This window comes from Mustela erminea, chromosome 3 (genome assembly GCF_009829155.1).
Source record: "Mustela erminea isolate mMusErm1 chromosome 3, mMusErm1.Pri, whole genome shotgun sequence".
Taxonomy (NCBI): Eukaryota; Metazoa; Chordata; class Mammalia; order Carnivora; family Mustelidae; genus Mustela; species Mustela erminea.
This window is the reverse complement of record NC_045616.1, coordinates 34,456,682-34,475,058: the sequence shown is the minus strand read 5'-3', so window position 1 is coordinate 34,475,058 and position 18,377 is coordinate 34,456,682. Positions and strand designations below refer to the sequence as shown.

The 18,377-nt window shown below is 34.7% G+C and overlaps 1 protein-coding gene across 7 annotated transcripts in view; it reads left to right on the top strand.

Moving 5' to 3' along the window:
• The window catches only part of FER (FER tyrosine kinase), a 468,361-nt gene that overhangs the window by 89,810 nt on the left and 360,174 nt on the right, over positions 1-18,377 (top strand). For 6 of the 7 annotated variants that reach the window (XM_032335588.1, XM_032335590.1, XM_032335589.1 and 3 more), the window contains 3 exons: positions 10,067-10,250; positions 12,904-13,041; positions 13,632-13,751. In XM_032335588.1, the coding sequence (XP_032191479.1) occupies positions 10,067-10,250; positions 12,904-13,041; positions 13,632-13,751 (442 nt within the window). Of the gene's footprint in view, positions 1-10,066; positions 10,251-12,903; positions 13,042-13,631; positions 13,752-18,377 lie in introns of those variants that run through there. The other variant, XM_032335596.1, reaches the window with a different exon arrangement.

Here is an 18,377-nt window from a genome sequence, read left to right as displayed (position 1 = left end):
ACTGGGTATAACATAAGGGGTTATGTTCCTATAAGCAAGGTCACAACATTTTTTTTTTTTTTTTAAGATTTTATTTATTTATTTGAGAGGGAGAGCATGAGTAGGGTGAGGGGCAAAGGGAGACGCAGACTCCCCACTGAGCAGGGAGTCCCATTTGGGGCTCCATCCCAGGACTGGGGTATCATGACCTGAGCTGAAGGCAGACACTTAACTGACTGAGCCACCCAGGCCCCCCAGGTCACAGAATTTTTGATGACTGACCCAATTTATCATCCTGTTTTATGTGTGTATCTCTTTAAAGACATATTCTTTAATATATGTTGTTGATTCATTAACACTGAACTCAAAGCCAGCAGTGTTAAAATTCATGACTAAAGAAAGCTATCTGACACATATTTTCTTTTCTTTTTTTTTTTTTTTTAAAGATTCCATTCATTCACTTGACACAGAGAGAGAGGGTTCACAAGTAGGCAGAGAGGCAGATGGAGAGAGAGAGGGAAGAAGGCTCCCTGCTGAGCAGCGAGCCTGATGCAGGGCTCAATCCCAGGACCCTGTGACCATGACCTGAGCCAAAGGCAGAGGCTTAACACTCTGAGTCACCCAGGTGCCCCACATATTTTCTCTATTAAAGCACATTATAGCCTTCTTTTTAAAAAATTAACATATAATGTATTATTTGCTTCAGGGGTACAGGTCTGTGAATCATCAGCATTATAGCCTTCTTGATCATAATACTAGACAATGCTTGAGCCCTATGTTTAGCCATTTTAGATAGCAAAATCATTAATTAAAAGCACAAGAAATGCAGGCAGTGTGGAACTAAATAGACTGCAAAATGGACAGCTTACAGCATAGGAACTGAAACAAAAAGGCAACCATAACCTTTTTGATGGGAACATGTGATGTGTATCAAAGGACTCCTTTATTTTCTGCACATGTGCATATCTGCAATTGGCCTGGAAAGCACAATGTGGGATTTGGGGATTTTGGGATTTGGGGATCTTGAATTTTGGGATTACAAATAATTTTAGGTGGTAGGCAAATTCAGAAATAGGAATTTATGAATGTGTATATTGAAAATTGAGCCTAAAGGACTTGCTGATAAATGTGGTGTAGTGTGTGAGAGAAAGAATTCAAGGATGATTTCAAGATTTTTGGCCTGAACAACTGGAAGGATGGTGTTATTATTATTGTTGTTGTTGTTGTTATGCCTTAGGATGGTATTATTTTTAACTAAAATGGAGAAGAACGCAGGAGTAGCAGATCTGGAAGTGAAAATCAGGAGTTTGGTTTTTAGATTCTTATTAGGTATCTAGGTGGAGATAACAAGTTTGTACTTGAATCTCTAGCTCTAGAGAATTCCTGGGAGAGGTCTGTAGTAAAAATATAAACTTGAATATTAGTTGGTATTTAAAGCCATGCTGTTAGATGGCATTACCAAAGGTGTTAGTTAAAATAAGAAAGAGAAGAGTCCTAAGACAAAGCCCAACATTAGGAAGTCAGGAAAATGAGGAGGAAATTGTAAAGAACACCAAGAAAAAAGGAAAACCAAAAGAATGTGTTATTCTAGAAGTCAAATGGAGGAGGAAAGAATTTCAGGGAGGAACAAGAGATCAGTTAGGTTAAAGCAGTATTAGAACATAAGATGTGGACCAAGATTTGGATTTTGTGAAGTGTAGGTAATTGGTGACTTTGAAAAGAGCAGTTTCAATATTGTAGTAAAGGGAAAAGCCAAAATGGGATGGGTTTAAGAAAGAATGAGAGAAAAGAAACTGGAGATCACTGGTACAGACAAACCATTTCAGTAGTTTTGCAGTAAAGGTCCCCTCAATGGACAGAGATAAGAAATAAGCAAATGTATATACATACATGCACACAAGTATATCTGTTCCTAATTTCTGTCTGTTTATCTATACTAAAACTGAAGAGTTTATATTGATACTCTGGTTCTAGTCCAATGCCATGTGTTCATTCTGTATTTTCCTATTCATGTATTTGCAACTTCTTTCTCTGACAGTGGGAAATCTGGCTTCTGTTAGTTACAGTCTATTTACTTACTTGCTCAATCCTAAAATAACAGAAAATAATTTCAGAATACTGACTCATACCTCTGAAAAAAGAAACTGCAATTCATAATTTCTTTAGAGCTCTTTTGTCTTTAGTTTTTCATTGTAATCAAATATTGTTTCCAATGTTACTTAGATTAATTCTTTTCTTTCCCACTCTTTTCAGTGTGATTATGTTATTCACTAGAAGTGTAGGTTGGTTCACTTGTTTTGTTGTATCCCATTTAAAATTTTTTTTTCCTCTCTTATTATTTTATCTGTTTCATTAATGGTTAAAAATTAATGATTCCAAAAGTCAGAACTGCATAAAACTATATACTTAGAGAACTCTATCTTCTTTAATTATTTCTTTCTTACACAAAAACTGTCATACTATGATACTCCTCTTCATTTTGCTTTTCTATTTGATATTTTATCCTAAAAATCATAATACTTAAGTTTGTAGCTTTATATCTCATTCTTTTTAACTTTTGCATAACACTTCATTGTAAGTTCATTCAAGTACTTTCGGTATATTGACATACAGTTTTTTCTAATTTTTCCAGTTATATACATTTACTAGCATGAATAACCTGTGTGGGTTTTTTTTTTTAATCATTAGAGGAATATCTTAAATGTAAATTCCTAGAAGTGTACGATTGCAGGTGTAAAAGATAAATGTTGTGTGTAGTTTATAGAATTTATAAAGATTTGTACCAATCTGGGGCACCTGGGTGGTTCAGTGGGTTGGGCCTCTGCCTTAGGCTTGGGTCATGATCCCAGGGTCTTGAGATCGAGCCCCGCATCGGGCTCTCTGCTCAGTGGGGAGCCTGCTTCCTCCTCTCTCTCTGCCTGCCTCTCTGCCTACTTGTCATCCCTCTCTGTCAAATAAATAAAATAAAATCTTATTAAAAAAAAAGGTACCAATCTGCATTCCCATTAGAAATGTATAAGTGTATCTGTATCTCCACACATTTGCCAAAACAGAGTGCCGATTTGCTTGGTGAAAAATAGCATCTCTTAATTTTACTTGGCATTTCTTTTATTACGAGTGAGGGAGTAAGGTTGACTATTTTTATATGTTTAAAGTCCATTTTAAAGTATTTTTTTGGTGTGTGGATTGTCTTTTGCCCATTTTTCTTTCAAGTTTTTGATCTTTTTTTTCCCCTTAAATTTTTAGTGTACTAGAGTGAATATACCTTTATCTGTTATTCATGGTAAATACATTTTCTACTAGTTTGTTGTCATTTGACTTGGTTTAATGTGTTTTCCTCCACTGATGAATGATGATACTCTAGCTACTGATATTACTATGAGAAATAAACTGTCCTTTGTCTCTGTCCCAGGAGGCTTGTGTCTTCTGCCCACCTCCATGAAGTTGAGGCAGGCTAAATTGTTAGCTTGCACGTAGAGTAAAATCTTATAACCTTCATGCTCTTGATAAAGACTGTTGTGTCCTTTTATTTTTAAAAAAATATTTTAAAAACATATTATTTATTTAACAGAGAGAGATATATCTCACACGTAGGCAGAGCAGCAGGCAGAGGGAGAGGGAGAAGCAGGCTTCCCACTGAACAGTGAGCCCGACTTCGGCTCATTCCCAGGATGATCTGAGCCGAAGGCACATGCTTAACCGACTGAGCCACACAGGCGCCCCTTATTTACCTATTTTGATTTTCATTTTTTTTTTCCTGCAGAATTGTGTCTTTTCTTGCTTCTTTTTTACTTCATAGTTTCCAAAGTTTCTTCATTTTAACCATTTCTCCCCCTGGAGTATTACCTTTCTAAGACTGTTTCCCTTGCCTTTCACATGTACTTTTAGTTCCCTTTCTTGCAGTCAGTGCTGTGATCTGCCATTATGCTTTTCCAGTATTTTTCACATGTGGAATGAACTTTCTTCTTCTGATAATGTTTTTTGATCAGTCTTTAAGTACACTGCTAGCTTTTCTCTTTTTTTTTTTTCTTCTTCCCTTCTCCCCCCACCCCCACCCCCCGCCAGAACAGCCTTTGGTGCCCATGCAGGCTTGCTTGGGAGGGTGAGAGATCTTTTGCAGAGATTTGGTGTTTGTTTTTCTACTCGTAGACAATTTAAAATTTGGACATTCTCTGCCTATTTTGCTAAGGATGTGGGCTTATTTCTTTTTCTTTTTGTTTTTTATTAAATTTTCAGGTGCTATGTTAGAAATTTAGAATTATGCTGTTGCTTCATTACATCTATCCAGAACCCTCTCCTTCACAGCTTTGTTAGATTATGGAATATAGATTTGCACATGACATATCATTCAATTTGCAGGTTATTAAAAAGTTGTTGTCAGTTGAATCTAGCAGTCACTATATGCAAGGAAATATATAGCACAGTTAAGAGAGCTTACTCTGTAAAGGTATTTTGCTCAATTTTTAAATAAAATACCACTATAGGGACGCCTGGGTGTCTTAGTTGGTCATGCATCTGCCTTTGGCACAGGTCATAATCCCAGGGTCCTGGGATAGAGTCCAGCGTTGGGCTCCTTGCTCAGCAGGAAGCCTGCTTCTCCCTCTGCCTGCTGCTCTCCCTGCTTGTGCTCTCTTTCTCTGGCAAATAAATAAATAAAATCTTAAAAAAAATACTGTTTTAGTTCCTTGAACATTTTAGAGCCCATAACACATCCAGCAAATATTTCTTGATTGATGTATCAGTTTTTTCATGTGCCATGAAATTTATTAAAAATAGCACAGTGTGGATATACCTGTTGTACTTTTTAATGCTTTATAGGAGCATATGATCAAAAGGTTTTTTTCAGCTCTCCAAATTCTGTGTCTTCCTTAGCCTTTGCTGTTGCATATTGATAGTTTTTGGCCATTTAGTCTCCATTCACAACCCAGTGAATTGATAAGGGCAGATAATTTAACTCCCAGGATTGGAAATCAGAAGCTAAAATTTAGGTTATGAGACTTGCTTGAGTTGCACAGCTAATCAAGGAGAAGCTGAGAAAAAAATCCTGACTTCTTAAGTCTGCTTTTTGTCTGAATAGTGTCGAGTAAAATAGGTAGCTCATTCATTGTTCCTTTATGTCATACTTGAATTTTAACTTTGATGTGAAAAACCATTTGTAGACATTTGGCCCAAGTAACTCATACATTAGGATGAATTCTTGTTTATTTTCTTCTTGCTCAGAGTAATAAGTAGAAATCGTATAGTTGAGGAGGAATTTTTGAAAGGAAGGAAAAATGTAAGATGGTAGTCAGTTACCCAAATGAAAGTAAAGTCATCTTGCAGGCATTCTACTTTGTGAAAATAATCACTTCTCGTTTATTATCAGGGGCTTTCCACCATAATATTTAACAAATGGTAAATACTTCTGAAATTTATAATAAAAAATACTTGACTTTCTAGGCTAGCTTAATGAGTAATCTTGCCTGTCTCTTGTAAATGTCAAACTTACATAATTGAGTTTTGCTAGCTTCATAATATTGTTTATGGCATGACATGTTGTATATACACTCTGTTATTACAAACATTAAACAGATTTGTCAGCAAGTGGTGGCAAAAGACTTATAATTCAATCTCTTTGTGAACTTCATTATGTGGAGGAGGAAAAATGGGACGTTTTCCTCCCTGTTAATTGACACATAGACAACTTCATGCCCTGCTTCGATGCCTCTCATCATTAAAAAAAAGTCATATGGCAACAGAGGTATAATTCTTTGTCTGTCAGTAAAAATTTACTTGGCTCTGCATACTTCACATTAATTTTAAGCTCAAATGTAGTCATTTAAAAGTTAGGAAAGGTTAATAGTGATGTGAAAGATTCTGCACCAAGAAGCTATGTGGTGGGGCGCCTGGGTGGCTCAGTGGGTTAAAGCCTCTGCCTTAGGCTCAGGTCCTGGGATTAAGCCCTGCATTGGGCTCTCTGCTGGGTGGGGAGACTGCTTCCAAACCACCCCCCCACCCCCTCCTGCCTCTCTGCCTACTTGTGATCTCTGTCTGTCAAATAAATAAATAAAATCTTAAAAAAGTAAAAGAAGCTATGTTGCAAGAATCGTGTTAGTTTTTTGCAACGTATTTAAGAAGTGAATGGAATGAAAAAATTTTTTTGTAACTGGTTTTCACAGAGTACTACTATCTTGAATTATATAGTTTTCATGGGACCTAAATAATTATTTTAAAACAAATCAGGAAAAAATATAATAGAATTCCTTTCCAAATGATGGCAGGTGGACATGTTTTTGAAACTTTTTGTTGATTTCTACAGGGGAAGGAAAGTGGGAGGTAGATATAGATAGGCTGATCAGTCATGTGCATGCAGGAGTACATCTTATAACCAAATACATACATGTATGTAGACTATAGAGTACAAAAGCAACAAACCAAAAACCTACTAAGACATATATCTAAATTCAGTTTTAAACCCAAAGCTCTTCTTAAAAACTTTATTAGTAGTAGTATTTTATTTTATTTTATTTATTTATTTTTTAAAAGATTTTATTTATTTATTTGACAGACAGAGATCACAAGTAGGCAGAGAGGCAGGCAGAGAGAGAGAGAGAGAGAGAGAGAGAGGGAAGCAGGCTTCCTGCGGAGCAGGGAGCCCGATGCGGGGCTCGATCCCAGGACCCTGAGATCATGACCCGAGCCGAAGGCAGCAGCCCAAACCACTGAGCCACCCAGGCGCCCCAGTAGTAGTATTTTAATGTAATGAATTCAGACTTGGATATTTTCGAAGGCATTTAATTTTCTGTAAATTCTGTTAATGACCACTGATAAGCTGTTGATAATTCAGTTTGGTTGTTACAGCCTTTTTCAGGTTGTTTGTCATAAAGAAAAAAATGTGAGAAATTCTTAACTTTTCTAATGTTAATTTAGATTACAAAATCTTAGCTGAGTGTTGCCTATTTAGTGCATCATCACCACCTAGAAAGACAGATGTGCAGTTTAAAAAATCTGCAAATAGGAGGACAGATGGGTGGTTAAAATGTCTACATGAAAATGTTTGTGTGGAGAGCTTGACTCGTGAAGTTACACTAAAAAATCCAAGTACTTAATTAAGAATAATAGAGTTCATATAAAAAGAAATAGTTTTTAAAAAGTGACATAAAATATGGAATTAATTGAATTTACTACATAATCATAATTTTTGAATTTATGATAAAAATTAACAAGTTAGAACACAGTACTTAAATACTCTTGACTGAAAAATGCTTGCTTTATTTTCTTCTTAGCAATATTTAGACTCTAGAAAATGTCTTTATTACTTGCGATCAATTTGTCTGTGTAATTTATATGACTTTTTGAACTCTTGTCAGATTTTGCCAAATTTTAAGTAAAGTGTCCATAAACTAGCTTAAAAATGATAAATGAAATTAAAAAAAGAACGAAAGAAAGGGACTTGAAAGGGCTGCTCTGACAGCTTCTATAGTATGTGTTTGTGGACTTTTCTGTCGCCTTCAGACATTAATGTAAGTTGGCTCCCAGCTGAAACATTGATTTCCATTTAGTCGGGTATGCGCTTTGGCTCCTGGGTATTAGTTTCATTTAGGAGTCTTGTCCTGACTTGTGGAGTTAGGGAGGAAAAGGGGTTGTTATTTTAGAGGGAGGTTCTGAGGCTGGCCATAGATGTGTCAGCTATATTGACTCTTGGGATATATATATATATTTTTTTTAAAGATTTTATTTATTTATTCGACAGAGATCACAAGTAGGCAGAGAGGCAGGCAGAGAGAGAGAGAAGAGGAAGCAGGCTCCCTGCAGAGCAGGCAGCCTGATGTGGGGCTCGATCCCAAGACCCTGGGCTCATGACCTGAGCTGAAGGCAGAGGCTTTAATCCACTGAGCCACCCAGGCACCCCTCTTGGGATATTTTTTGAAATGTATTTTTGCAAGAAGGATGCCAAGTAGCAATATTTATGGAAAAATAAATATAGTAGTCAATGTAAAAAATGATTGTAATGATTGAACATGTAAGGGAATGTGTTCCTGAGAATCTTAAATATCATTCATGATTAGTATTGTTGAAGTGATTTGTAATTGTGACATTAAAAAGATTATCCCTTGTGCCATACAGAATGAGTAAAAATTTCTCTAGGGATTTGTATTAACTGAGGCAAAAACGTTTATTGGTTTTTCAATGAAGATTTAAAAAAATTAAAAATCAAGTATAATAGAATTTTTTGAAATCACAGGGCATCCTTCATAGTAAGGATAGTAAGGATGTCTTTCATGAGTTTATTTTAATTACATATTTAAAAATGTATATGATTATTGGCTCATGACATAAAATATATTATCCTATGAGCTGTAGTCAAAAAGTGATAAAAGCCACTTCTGTAGTAGCTCATGTTATTTTTTTCTGATCCCTTCAGATCAGAGCTGAATTAATAGATATACTCCCATCCTCCCAGTCTGGCATTAGAGCCCGTTTCCAGAGAAGGGTTAGAAAAGATACTCTGGTGATTAAAATATTTTCTCTTTGAGAAGTTCTTTATTTTATAACATAAAATAGGTTGTCTCGGGCCGCGATTTGTAAATAACTTGGGTAATATCCCCATGTGGAGGAGCTGGCTAATGGACTATGGCTAGAGAGTTATGCTCTGTAAAATAATTACGTGCAGCTCCCTAGAAGTCCGTGGTGGCTCTAGTACTTGGAACCAGTAGAGTTTGTAGGTAGCAGAGATCTACCAGTGTGCCAGAAAGATTACCTTTTTTACCAGCTAGATGTGGTTCCATACCTGAGAATTGGAGGGGAGATGACAAAGGCAAGGGAACTGTTCTTACTCTGTTGCCCTGCCCGTGCCTATCTGAAGGTCTGCAGTCTCCTCTCTCCCCCAAAACACTGACTTTTTCTCTGCTTTCGGCCCTGGGCTAGGACATCCTCCAACAGGGAATGCTTTTCCAACTCCTACATATAGGGACTACTCAGATGGGTGCCACACCGAAACAGAGTGGCAGCAGAGGGGAGCCTGTGTCATCAAAAATTCTCAACATAGATCTTTTTTTGGGAGAAGATTCATTTGGAGGATTATGCTTGGAAAGAGGGCAAAAATTAATAAACATTTTGAAAAGTTTATTCCCTAAATCTAAATAATTGACAAGATATATTTGTTCAGTTTGCACCAAAAATTGAAGACATGCTTAAAAATTTTACTTATAGAGTCATTTATACTGTCAATCTGTAAATACTTTCTGAACGATTTCACTAAAGTCACCCCAAAAGGTTTTAGTTCATAATATTATCAATATCTCCTGGACTTCTCCCATATCAAGTTTACATTTCCCTGCTTGATTTTCAAGTCTTTGACAACTAAAGTTGCCCTACCTCTATAGACATAACGCCTTCACTTCCTTGAAACTTGCCCTCTTTGAGCTTATTTCTTTGCTTGCCTATGTCATTTCACTTATTCTCAACATATTTTCCCTCAGTATTCCAATTCACCAGACCAGGGGTTCTAGGTTGAGGACTCGGTTTTGCTGGGTACTGAATTCCTAATGTTTTGCAGAGTTCTTGTGGTGGTGATCAGTTCATAATATGCATTGAATGTAAGGAAGAAAAGGAGGAATTTTTGTCCATTCTGTCTTTTTTATACCTTCCTGGATGTACCCCATGTTTGGTTTTTCTACAAAGCCTCCTCTGACTCCCCTTGTCTTTATTGATACCTCAAATACAGACCTAAAAATTTAACATTATATTTATAAACTTTCCTGTTTCCTTGATTATACAGTTTCATTTGCATTGTTGTTCCAATTTGGTGTGAGCTGCTTGAAAATGAGAAGGATCACTTTTCTGTATAATTTTGTAAAAAATTATACATTAATCTACATTCACCAAACATTTACTGTAATATATGCCTCCTTCATAGCAGCCTGTGTGCATAGTACTGGCAAATTAGTAGTACTTTGCATAGAACTGAAAATATAGTGAATGTTCAATAAAATTTTATTATTATTCTTAAAATGTGTGAAATATAAAATAGTGGTCACTTAGTTTGCATGTGGAGAAGATAAAGCTTTTTTATCTCCTTGTAAACTTTCTTCAATGTTTCTTTCAGGGAAAGAAACCGAAAAGGCCAAGGAACGATATGACAAAGCGACAATGAAACTTCATATGTTGCATAATCAGTATGTATTGGCATTGAAAGGGGCACAGCTGCATCAGAATCAGTATTATAACACCACACTTCCTTTGCTTCTGGACTCTTTACAAAAGATGCAAGAGGAAATGATAAAAGCACTGTAAGTTACATTTTGTACTTTGTATTTTCATTTAATTTAATTAATGTTATTTTCTCTCCTGTGTAAGCTTTTGGTTAGAAGTTGTCTGTGTTTTGTGAACTTCATTATTGATCCAGGCCAATGGACAGATCTGTTTTACCTTGTCCTGCTTGATTTTCACTTCTGGTGTCCATTCAGTTTATTATCATCTCCTAAGCCCTCCAGCTAGCCCTAAAAATGGTCCTTCTTTTTGTATATTTTTATTCTACTCCCATTAGCTGGAAATTTAGGTAAAAAAAAAATTCATTAGTTCACAAGTGTTAAGAAGTGAGTATCTATATTCAGAGGGTAGTGTTTTAAATATTGAGTGACTGAGTAGTCCAAAGGAAATAATTTTTTTAAGTTTTTAATTTTAATTCTAGTATAGTGAACATACACTGTGATTATTAGTTTCAGGTGTACAATGTAGAGACTCAGCAATTCTATACATTAATCTTTGCCCATTGTGATGAGTGTATTCTTTATCCCCTTTATCTATTTCACCCATCACCTCACCCCCTCACCTCTAGTAACCATGTTTGTTCTCTTAGTTAGGGTCTGTTTCTTGGTTTCTCTGCCTCTCCCTTTTGTCCCCTTTGCTTGTTTTATTTGTTAGTTGTTTCTTAAATTCCACATGAGTGAAATCATAGGGTATTTGTCTTTCTCTGATTGACTTACTTCACTTAGCATTATACTCTCTAGCTCCATCAAAGAAAAGAATTTTTTGAAGATTTATATGCCAGCTTTTATTGTGTGAGATCAAAATCAACAAATGTTTATTGAAGTTCTAATGTATGCAAAACATGCTGCCTGTGATATGGCTGCAATTTTTGCCTCCAAGGAGCTAATGATATACTTTGGACAGTATGTCAAAAGCACACATGTTTACCATAGATATCAATACAATAGGAAAAGTTAACCACTCTGGTAGACTTCATCTGCTTTATTAGCTGGTTTAGGTGATCTCCCATTTTCCCAGTAAAAAGATAAGAAAGTTTTTAGTTCACTTGGGTATGTAAGCTTTTAATGGTATTATAAAATATCTCCTTAAAATATTTAATGTATAAATTTATGTATGTATGCTTTATTTTTTTATTAAATTTTTAAATATTTATTTTAGAGCTTGCATGAGTAGGTGAGGGGGGATCGGCGGGGAGAGAGAGAGAGTCTCAAGTAGACTCCCTGCTGAGCCCCACTCCGGGCTCTCTCTCAGGACCCTGCAATCATGATCTGTGCCGAAATCAAGAGTCATATGTTTAACGGACTGAACCACCCAGGCACCCCATAGTTATGTCTACTTCAAATTATGTAGTTTGATTCAGAAATCCTTCCTTTCCTACTTTCATTTCATGAGTCATTATTTTTTCAAACTCTTCACATGAATCTTCAGTAATGGCATCTACATCATCCCTAGATGTCTTTTTTGAGACATAGTAGTTTCCTATAGCATATTATCTTTAACAATAAATTGTTTTAGTTCCAGCATTTAAAATATTCAAGCATGATAATATCACTGAAATTGAATTTCATGTCACATTCACATAATAACATTAGAATTTGTTTTTTAAAGTCCTAAAGGTGTATGTTAATAATCATCTCCACATCATATTATGGTATTGCTTTATGAGAGTTATCTAAATAGGGTCATTTACATTAATATCATTCAGTACTTTCACTTCTGTGGTCAGAACCCCAAGGATGTTTACTAAATCTGTTTTAAATTTCCTCTGCCTTTGCCTTTTCTTTAAAATTTGTCAGGTGATTTCTGTAATCATTTCAAATTCGCATTGCCTGAAGCAGTTTGAGTCTTTTTTTTTTTTTTTTTTTTTTTTAAACCCCAAAGAGTATTTGGCTATTGGGAGAACACTGAATAAGAGAGATTTTTTAAGTAATAATTTTTTATGAGTGATGATTTTAGAAAAGAAAAGCAAACTATATCTTTTATTTATTTGGGAAAAGGCAAGATAAGCCTGTCTGTCCACACTTGTTGAGGCCACTTTTGACCAGTGGTATATTATTACAGCATAGCATTCTTAAGTTGGGATCAGGTCTTTGCTACAGAGTAGTTTTTCTTTTGTATTCATTAGATAAAGCTAATGTGTTTTGTGACATTTTTCATACTGACTAGAGGTCAGGAGAAGAGCTCTTGATGTCATTGAAGGTATATAGAATGAGTTAAACTCTGTAATTAAGTATACAGGAAAGAGCAAGGGCCCAGGAGCAAGAGAAAACCAAGAGGTCAAATATTTGAGGAAGAAGCAGCCACTGCAGAGAAACATTAAGAGACAGGAGTTGATCACAGTTCCATGTAATGGACTTGAGCATTTGTATGACACTCTTTAGAAATAGAAAATGATCAACCTGACCTTACATTTTGGGTATGTCAAATACATGTTGGAAAAGGTAATGCCTTATTCTAGATCATTTGCAGTTATTATGTTACATCAAACGTAAATTGTTAATCTCTGCCTTTGTATAATCCCTTAACTATCCAGGTATGTGATATAAGGTGGTGCATAAAATCACCATCTATAAATGTTGGTATTACATTTCTTATGTTTATTGTTCTGAATCTTTTTTGGGCCTGTGTTTCTTATGAAGACTTAAAAATGTAAAATTTTATTTTTGTTTTCAGAAAAGGCATATTTGATGAATACAGCCAGATAACCAGTCTTGTTACAGAGGAAATAGTGAATGTCCATAAAGAGATTCAAATGTCAGTTGAACAGATAGACCCTAGCACAGAATATAATAATTTCATAGATGTTCACAGGTATGTATAATATTTTCATTCTTCTTTCAGTATTTGTGACAGTATTGTTTTCTACTACATAGTATTTAACTAAATTAAAATAAGATATTGAAGAGCTTGTTAGGACATATGATGTTACTGATTACTTTATCTGCTTTTAATTATTTTCAAAGTTCTTTCTCAGTGATAACTAATTTATATAATTATCTTTATGTTTTTTTAAAATTTAAAATTTGTCAGTTGTTACTGTATCATTGCTTAAACCTGTATTTAATTCATGAAATTATATATTTTTTCAACATTTGTATAATGATAATATTGACTTCATATGTATGTTAAATTTATGATGCGTCAATTATTTATCCAGGTATACTCATTACCATTATGACAGGAATAAAACAGGTTAATATCCATATTCCACAAATGAAATAAAGGCTGAAATTATGTGACTAGATCTTAGTGCCTGGGGTACAATATGATTTATTCTATTTGTATTTATTCTATTTTGTGAACATAATTTTGGGTAACAAATACTCTGCCTTTAGTGTGCACTAAGATATATTATGATGGTATAGTCATATTGATCAAAATTATTTGGCATGCTTTATTAGAACAACGGCTGCTAAAGAGCAAGAAATTGAGTTTGATACTTCCTTACTAGAAGAAAATGAAAATCTTCAGGCAAATGAAATTATGTGGAATAATTTAACAGCAGAAAGTTTGCAAGTAATGTAAGTATTTAGAAAATCTGAATAGTTTAAAAAATTAGTGTTATTGTTTATAGTTGTACTTTACCAGATTTAAAATTCAGTTTTTGCAAGTAATGAAAAGTAAATTAAAAATGAACTGATTGTTGTTTGGTCAGAAAGAAATGTTTGGAAAAATATATTAACTTCAGTCATTGTGATCACTAATTTTGGTAATTCTGAAAATCAAATTTCTATGTGATGTTATAGTCACTTGCCAGTTACTTATATTGGAATACTGGTTCATGCTTTTCAAAACTAACTAACTAACATCCATCCTTGCTGGCTTCCTTCCTTCCTTCCTTCCTTTCTCTTTCCTGTTCAATGCTTAAAACTATTTGGCAGAACCATTTTGGAAATGAGAACATTGAGTGATAAAGAAGAGACTCAGGTGTCAGAGTGTTTAGTATAAAAAGTTGACTTTGAATTCTTTTCTCTGTGAGCAGGGATGTCTTCTGTTACAGGCTTTTAAATAAATTAGTTCTCACCTTGTTATTGTTGCCAAATAGTTTAAAGGAGTTTTGAGAAATCTTAATGTGTTTTTCAGTCCTTTTCAAGTATTAGAGGCCACCAATAGTATATTTTTAAATTTAGAAAAGAGAGTTAATGGGGGTACCTGGGTGGTTTAGAAGGTTAAGCATCTGCCTTCCACTCAGGTCATGATCCTAGCCCCATGGGGACATGCTCATTCTCCCTTTCCCTCTGGCTGCAGCTTCCCCTGCTTGTACTCTCTCTCTGTCAAATAAATAGATGAAATCTTTAAAAAAGAAAAAAGAAAAGGAAAGGAAAGGAAAGAAAAGAAAAAACAAAACATAGTTAAGGCATTCTACTTGTAAATATTTAACTCACGGGTCTCTGGGTGGCTCAGTGGTTTAAGCATCTGGCTTCAGTTCCAGTCATGATTCCAGGGTCCTGCCCAGCAGGGAGCCTGCTTCTCCCTCTGCACCTGCCCTGGCTCATGCTCTCACATTGTCTCTTTCAAATAAATAAATATTTAACTCATCCATTAATAATTTTTTTAGGAGCAACAGAAAAACATTTATTAATAAGCACTATATACACTTGTCTTCTGGATCAGAACCACAGCTAGGAATGATTATGTACTCATTTGTCTTCAGTATTGGATACATAATATCATCTGGATTGTTGGCACTTTACCTCAAAAGACTCAGCCAGAAGTCCCCGTCTAATATAACTTAACAATCTCCTTTCTATTGTTCAGTAATATTGTGGTTTTATAGATGAATAACTGAGTGGGTCGGATCCTGCAACTAGTTCTTGGAAAAGGGTTAAAAACTTTAAAGTTGAGCAAGTGGAATGGAAGAAACTAACAAATACTTGTTGAATCACCTGAAAGCTTAAAAGTTATGGTCGATTGACTGTTGAGTGGGAGGGAGGCCTGGGAGTATACTGAATTAGGGAGGTTTTTCTAGCAACCATATTGGGATTCTTGAAGCTGTTCCCAAATTTTGAAGTCCTTCATGGGAGTCTTACTTTCGTTTTAGATATATACTTGAAATGTTAGCCATCTTTAAACCAGTGATCCTTACCCTGAGTCATTTTTGTCCCCAGGGAACATCTGACCATATCTGGAGACATTTTTGTTTGTCAGATGGGAAGGTGCTGCTGGTAACTAGTGGGTAGAGGCCATGGATGCTGCTCAGTATCCTACGGTGCATAGGACAGTCATCTGTAATGAAGAGTTATCTGGTGAAAATGTCAACAGTGCCAAGGTCGAGAATAACGATAGGGGTAGATTTATGGCACAAAATGGATAGTAGACTTTCTCATTTCTTGTGCAGTGACAAATTTCATTTTTCTATTCCGTGCTGCTAGGTGAAGGAATATGGCATAAATTACTCCTGGGTTTTTTTGATCATTATGTCGTTCCCAAGTAATTTATTCATTTATTCATCAAAATATGTTTACTGTATATTTAAGGTTGCAAGGGTTAATACTTTCAAGGTATTTATGCTAAAATCGGTCAATTTATTTTAATAAACACCAAGAAAGAATGAGTATAAAAACATTGGAGTGTAATATGGCAAAATAAAAATAGCTACCTGTTAAAAGCTTATGTAAAATAAGAGATTTTGTGACCAAAGAATAATTTGTTTTATTGCTTTCCAGAGTATAATGAGTATAAAACTAGTTATGCACATAAATCATTATTTCTTAATTATGGTGATGAAGCAGTAAAAAAAAATGTCATAAATTAAGGATAATAAATCTTTGATAATGTGATAGAAGATTTAATTGCTTACATCTTATTGGGGCACCTGGGTGAGACAAAACTTTAGCTACATTTCACTGAGCAGGGTCTAAATCAGGATATGAGTTTAAGAGCAGATTTTCCTCAAGAATTTTATTCCAAGAATGAATTATTCAATGTGTTTATTGGCACTGTTAAAATAATCTAAGGTAAATCCACAAAATATGTGTATATATACACACATATGTATATATTTAATATGATGCAAAGTCTTTTTACCATAATATTAGTGCTTTGAAGTTGAGCTAATTTCTTTCTTGAGGCATTAATTTATTAATTTTGTTGTTCAATGTGTTGAAGTATTATGTCCAATAGAAATAAATAAATCAAACAGATGAACAGATAGATAGCTTTGGAAAAATAAATATAAATGACCAATAGTCCTGTGACAATAAAGAAATATCCATTTTTAAAAAGGCAGCTGTTCCTTCTCCCAGATTGTCAAGAACTAAATAATTTGATAATACACATCGTTATGGAGGGTATGGAGAAATAAGCCTTCTTACAATGTCTTGGCAGAAAGATAAATTAGTGTAAGCTTTTTGGAGTATAATTTTGCAACATACGTCAAATTGGACTTGCTCATATGTTTTGAGTTGGAAATTTTGCTTCTAGAACTTAACCTATAGGTAAACAAGGATATAGGTCTAAGTGTAACATGGTGCATTGCCTGATTCTGAATCTTGACATTATGATGTTACCTCTGTGAAACTGGACAGATTACTTAGTCCCTGTATGTGTCGTTTTCCTCAAATATAAAATGGTGATAATAATGGCCCCCAACTCATAGTGTTGTTGTAAAGCTTACATGCATGAATGAATGTAGAATACTTAGAATAGTTCCTGGCACACAGCAAGTTTGAGGTACTGGCTTTGTTGTTTATTTTAATGACTGCTTGGGGTGGACGCCCAAGCACGATGCTTAGTTTTTCATGGGCTTTTGGAAATACTTTTTTGATAGTTACTCAATATGAAAAGAAAACTATGTTACAAGGTATATTATGTCACTTTCATTAATTATTAAATTTGGTAAACACAAAAATATTTCAAAATTCATAGGTTAGATTTTCTTTTCTTTTTTTTTTTCTTTTGGTTAACATACAGTGTTGTATTAGTTTCAGGTGTACAATATGGATTTTAATATCTGCATATGAATGTGGATTTCTGAGAAACCACATTTTAGTGTATATGACATTAATTTGAATAGAGTCTGAGGACTGTAAGGGTCCTAAAACAGTCCTTTTGTTTTGGCAAAACACTGGAAACACCCTAAATATTCATCAATAAGGGATCGGTTGAATTATGATAATTACATAATATTATAGCTAGAATTTTCCAGATGATGCAGGTTTTAAATAGAGTAAGATATCTTTATTTATATATATATATATATACATATACATAAATGTACACGAGTATACATATATATGCGTATATACATATGTGTATGTATATATATATATATATGCTTTTATGGGAAGATCTCCAAAGTATATGATAAATAGCAAGTTATACAGTAATATTTATAGAATGAGTCTGTTAATAAAAAAATAGGACATATATGTATTTGTATATATGTAGATCATATGTTGGAATGGGGGTGAGTAGATGAGGGTAGTAGGAAAGCTTGTTGGGGCCAGTGCTTATAATAATGTTAAGTAAATGTAGTTTTATTTCTCTAATCTTTGCGATTTTATTGTGGCATGACTTTCCAGAATATTAGCTATTTGTTTTTCCTCCCATTGCGTCACTTATCCTTTCACTAAACACTTGTTCCTGAATCACAGTGCTCTGTATAGTTTTAGAATAGAACACTCTCAAAGGTGTTATTTGAAAATGCCAATGTTTTATGGCCCGTGCCTCCCCATGTTTTACATTTTTCCTGAGCCCATTTAAGAGCTGTAATAAGAGATAGTAGAGGAAAACTTCAAAACTGTGTTCATTTTTCATTTCCTCTGTGTTTGTTTCAGTGATCTGGTGACCTTCCTTTGTGAAAGGTTACATTAGTTTGGAAGTGAGAATCATTAGTATTTGACTCCTGGAGAATTTTTCTAATAATGCACGTCATAGTGGCAGACTGCCAGACTGCTGATTCGTGGTGACTGTGAAACAGAAAGAACTGGACTACATTTCTCTAGGACTCTTCAGAATTTTTGGCTAAATGCCAGAGGTTGCAGATGATTAATTAACATCTTTGTTGAATGAGCAAGTGAATGAAGAGGGTTTTATGGAGAGATTTCAGGAAGTTTTTGAATAGTGGATGTCATCATCTCTGGCTTTATGTTAGGATTATTGAAGGAGCTTTAAAAAATGCTGCCTGGGACCTCACCCAAACCAAT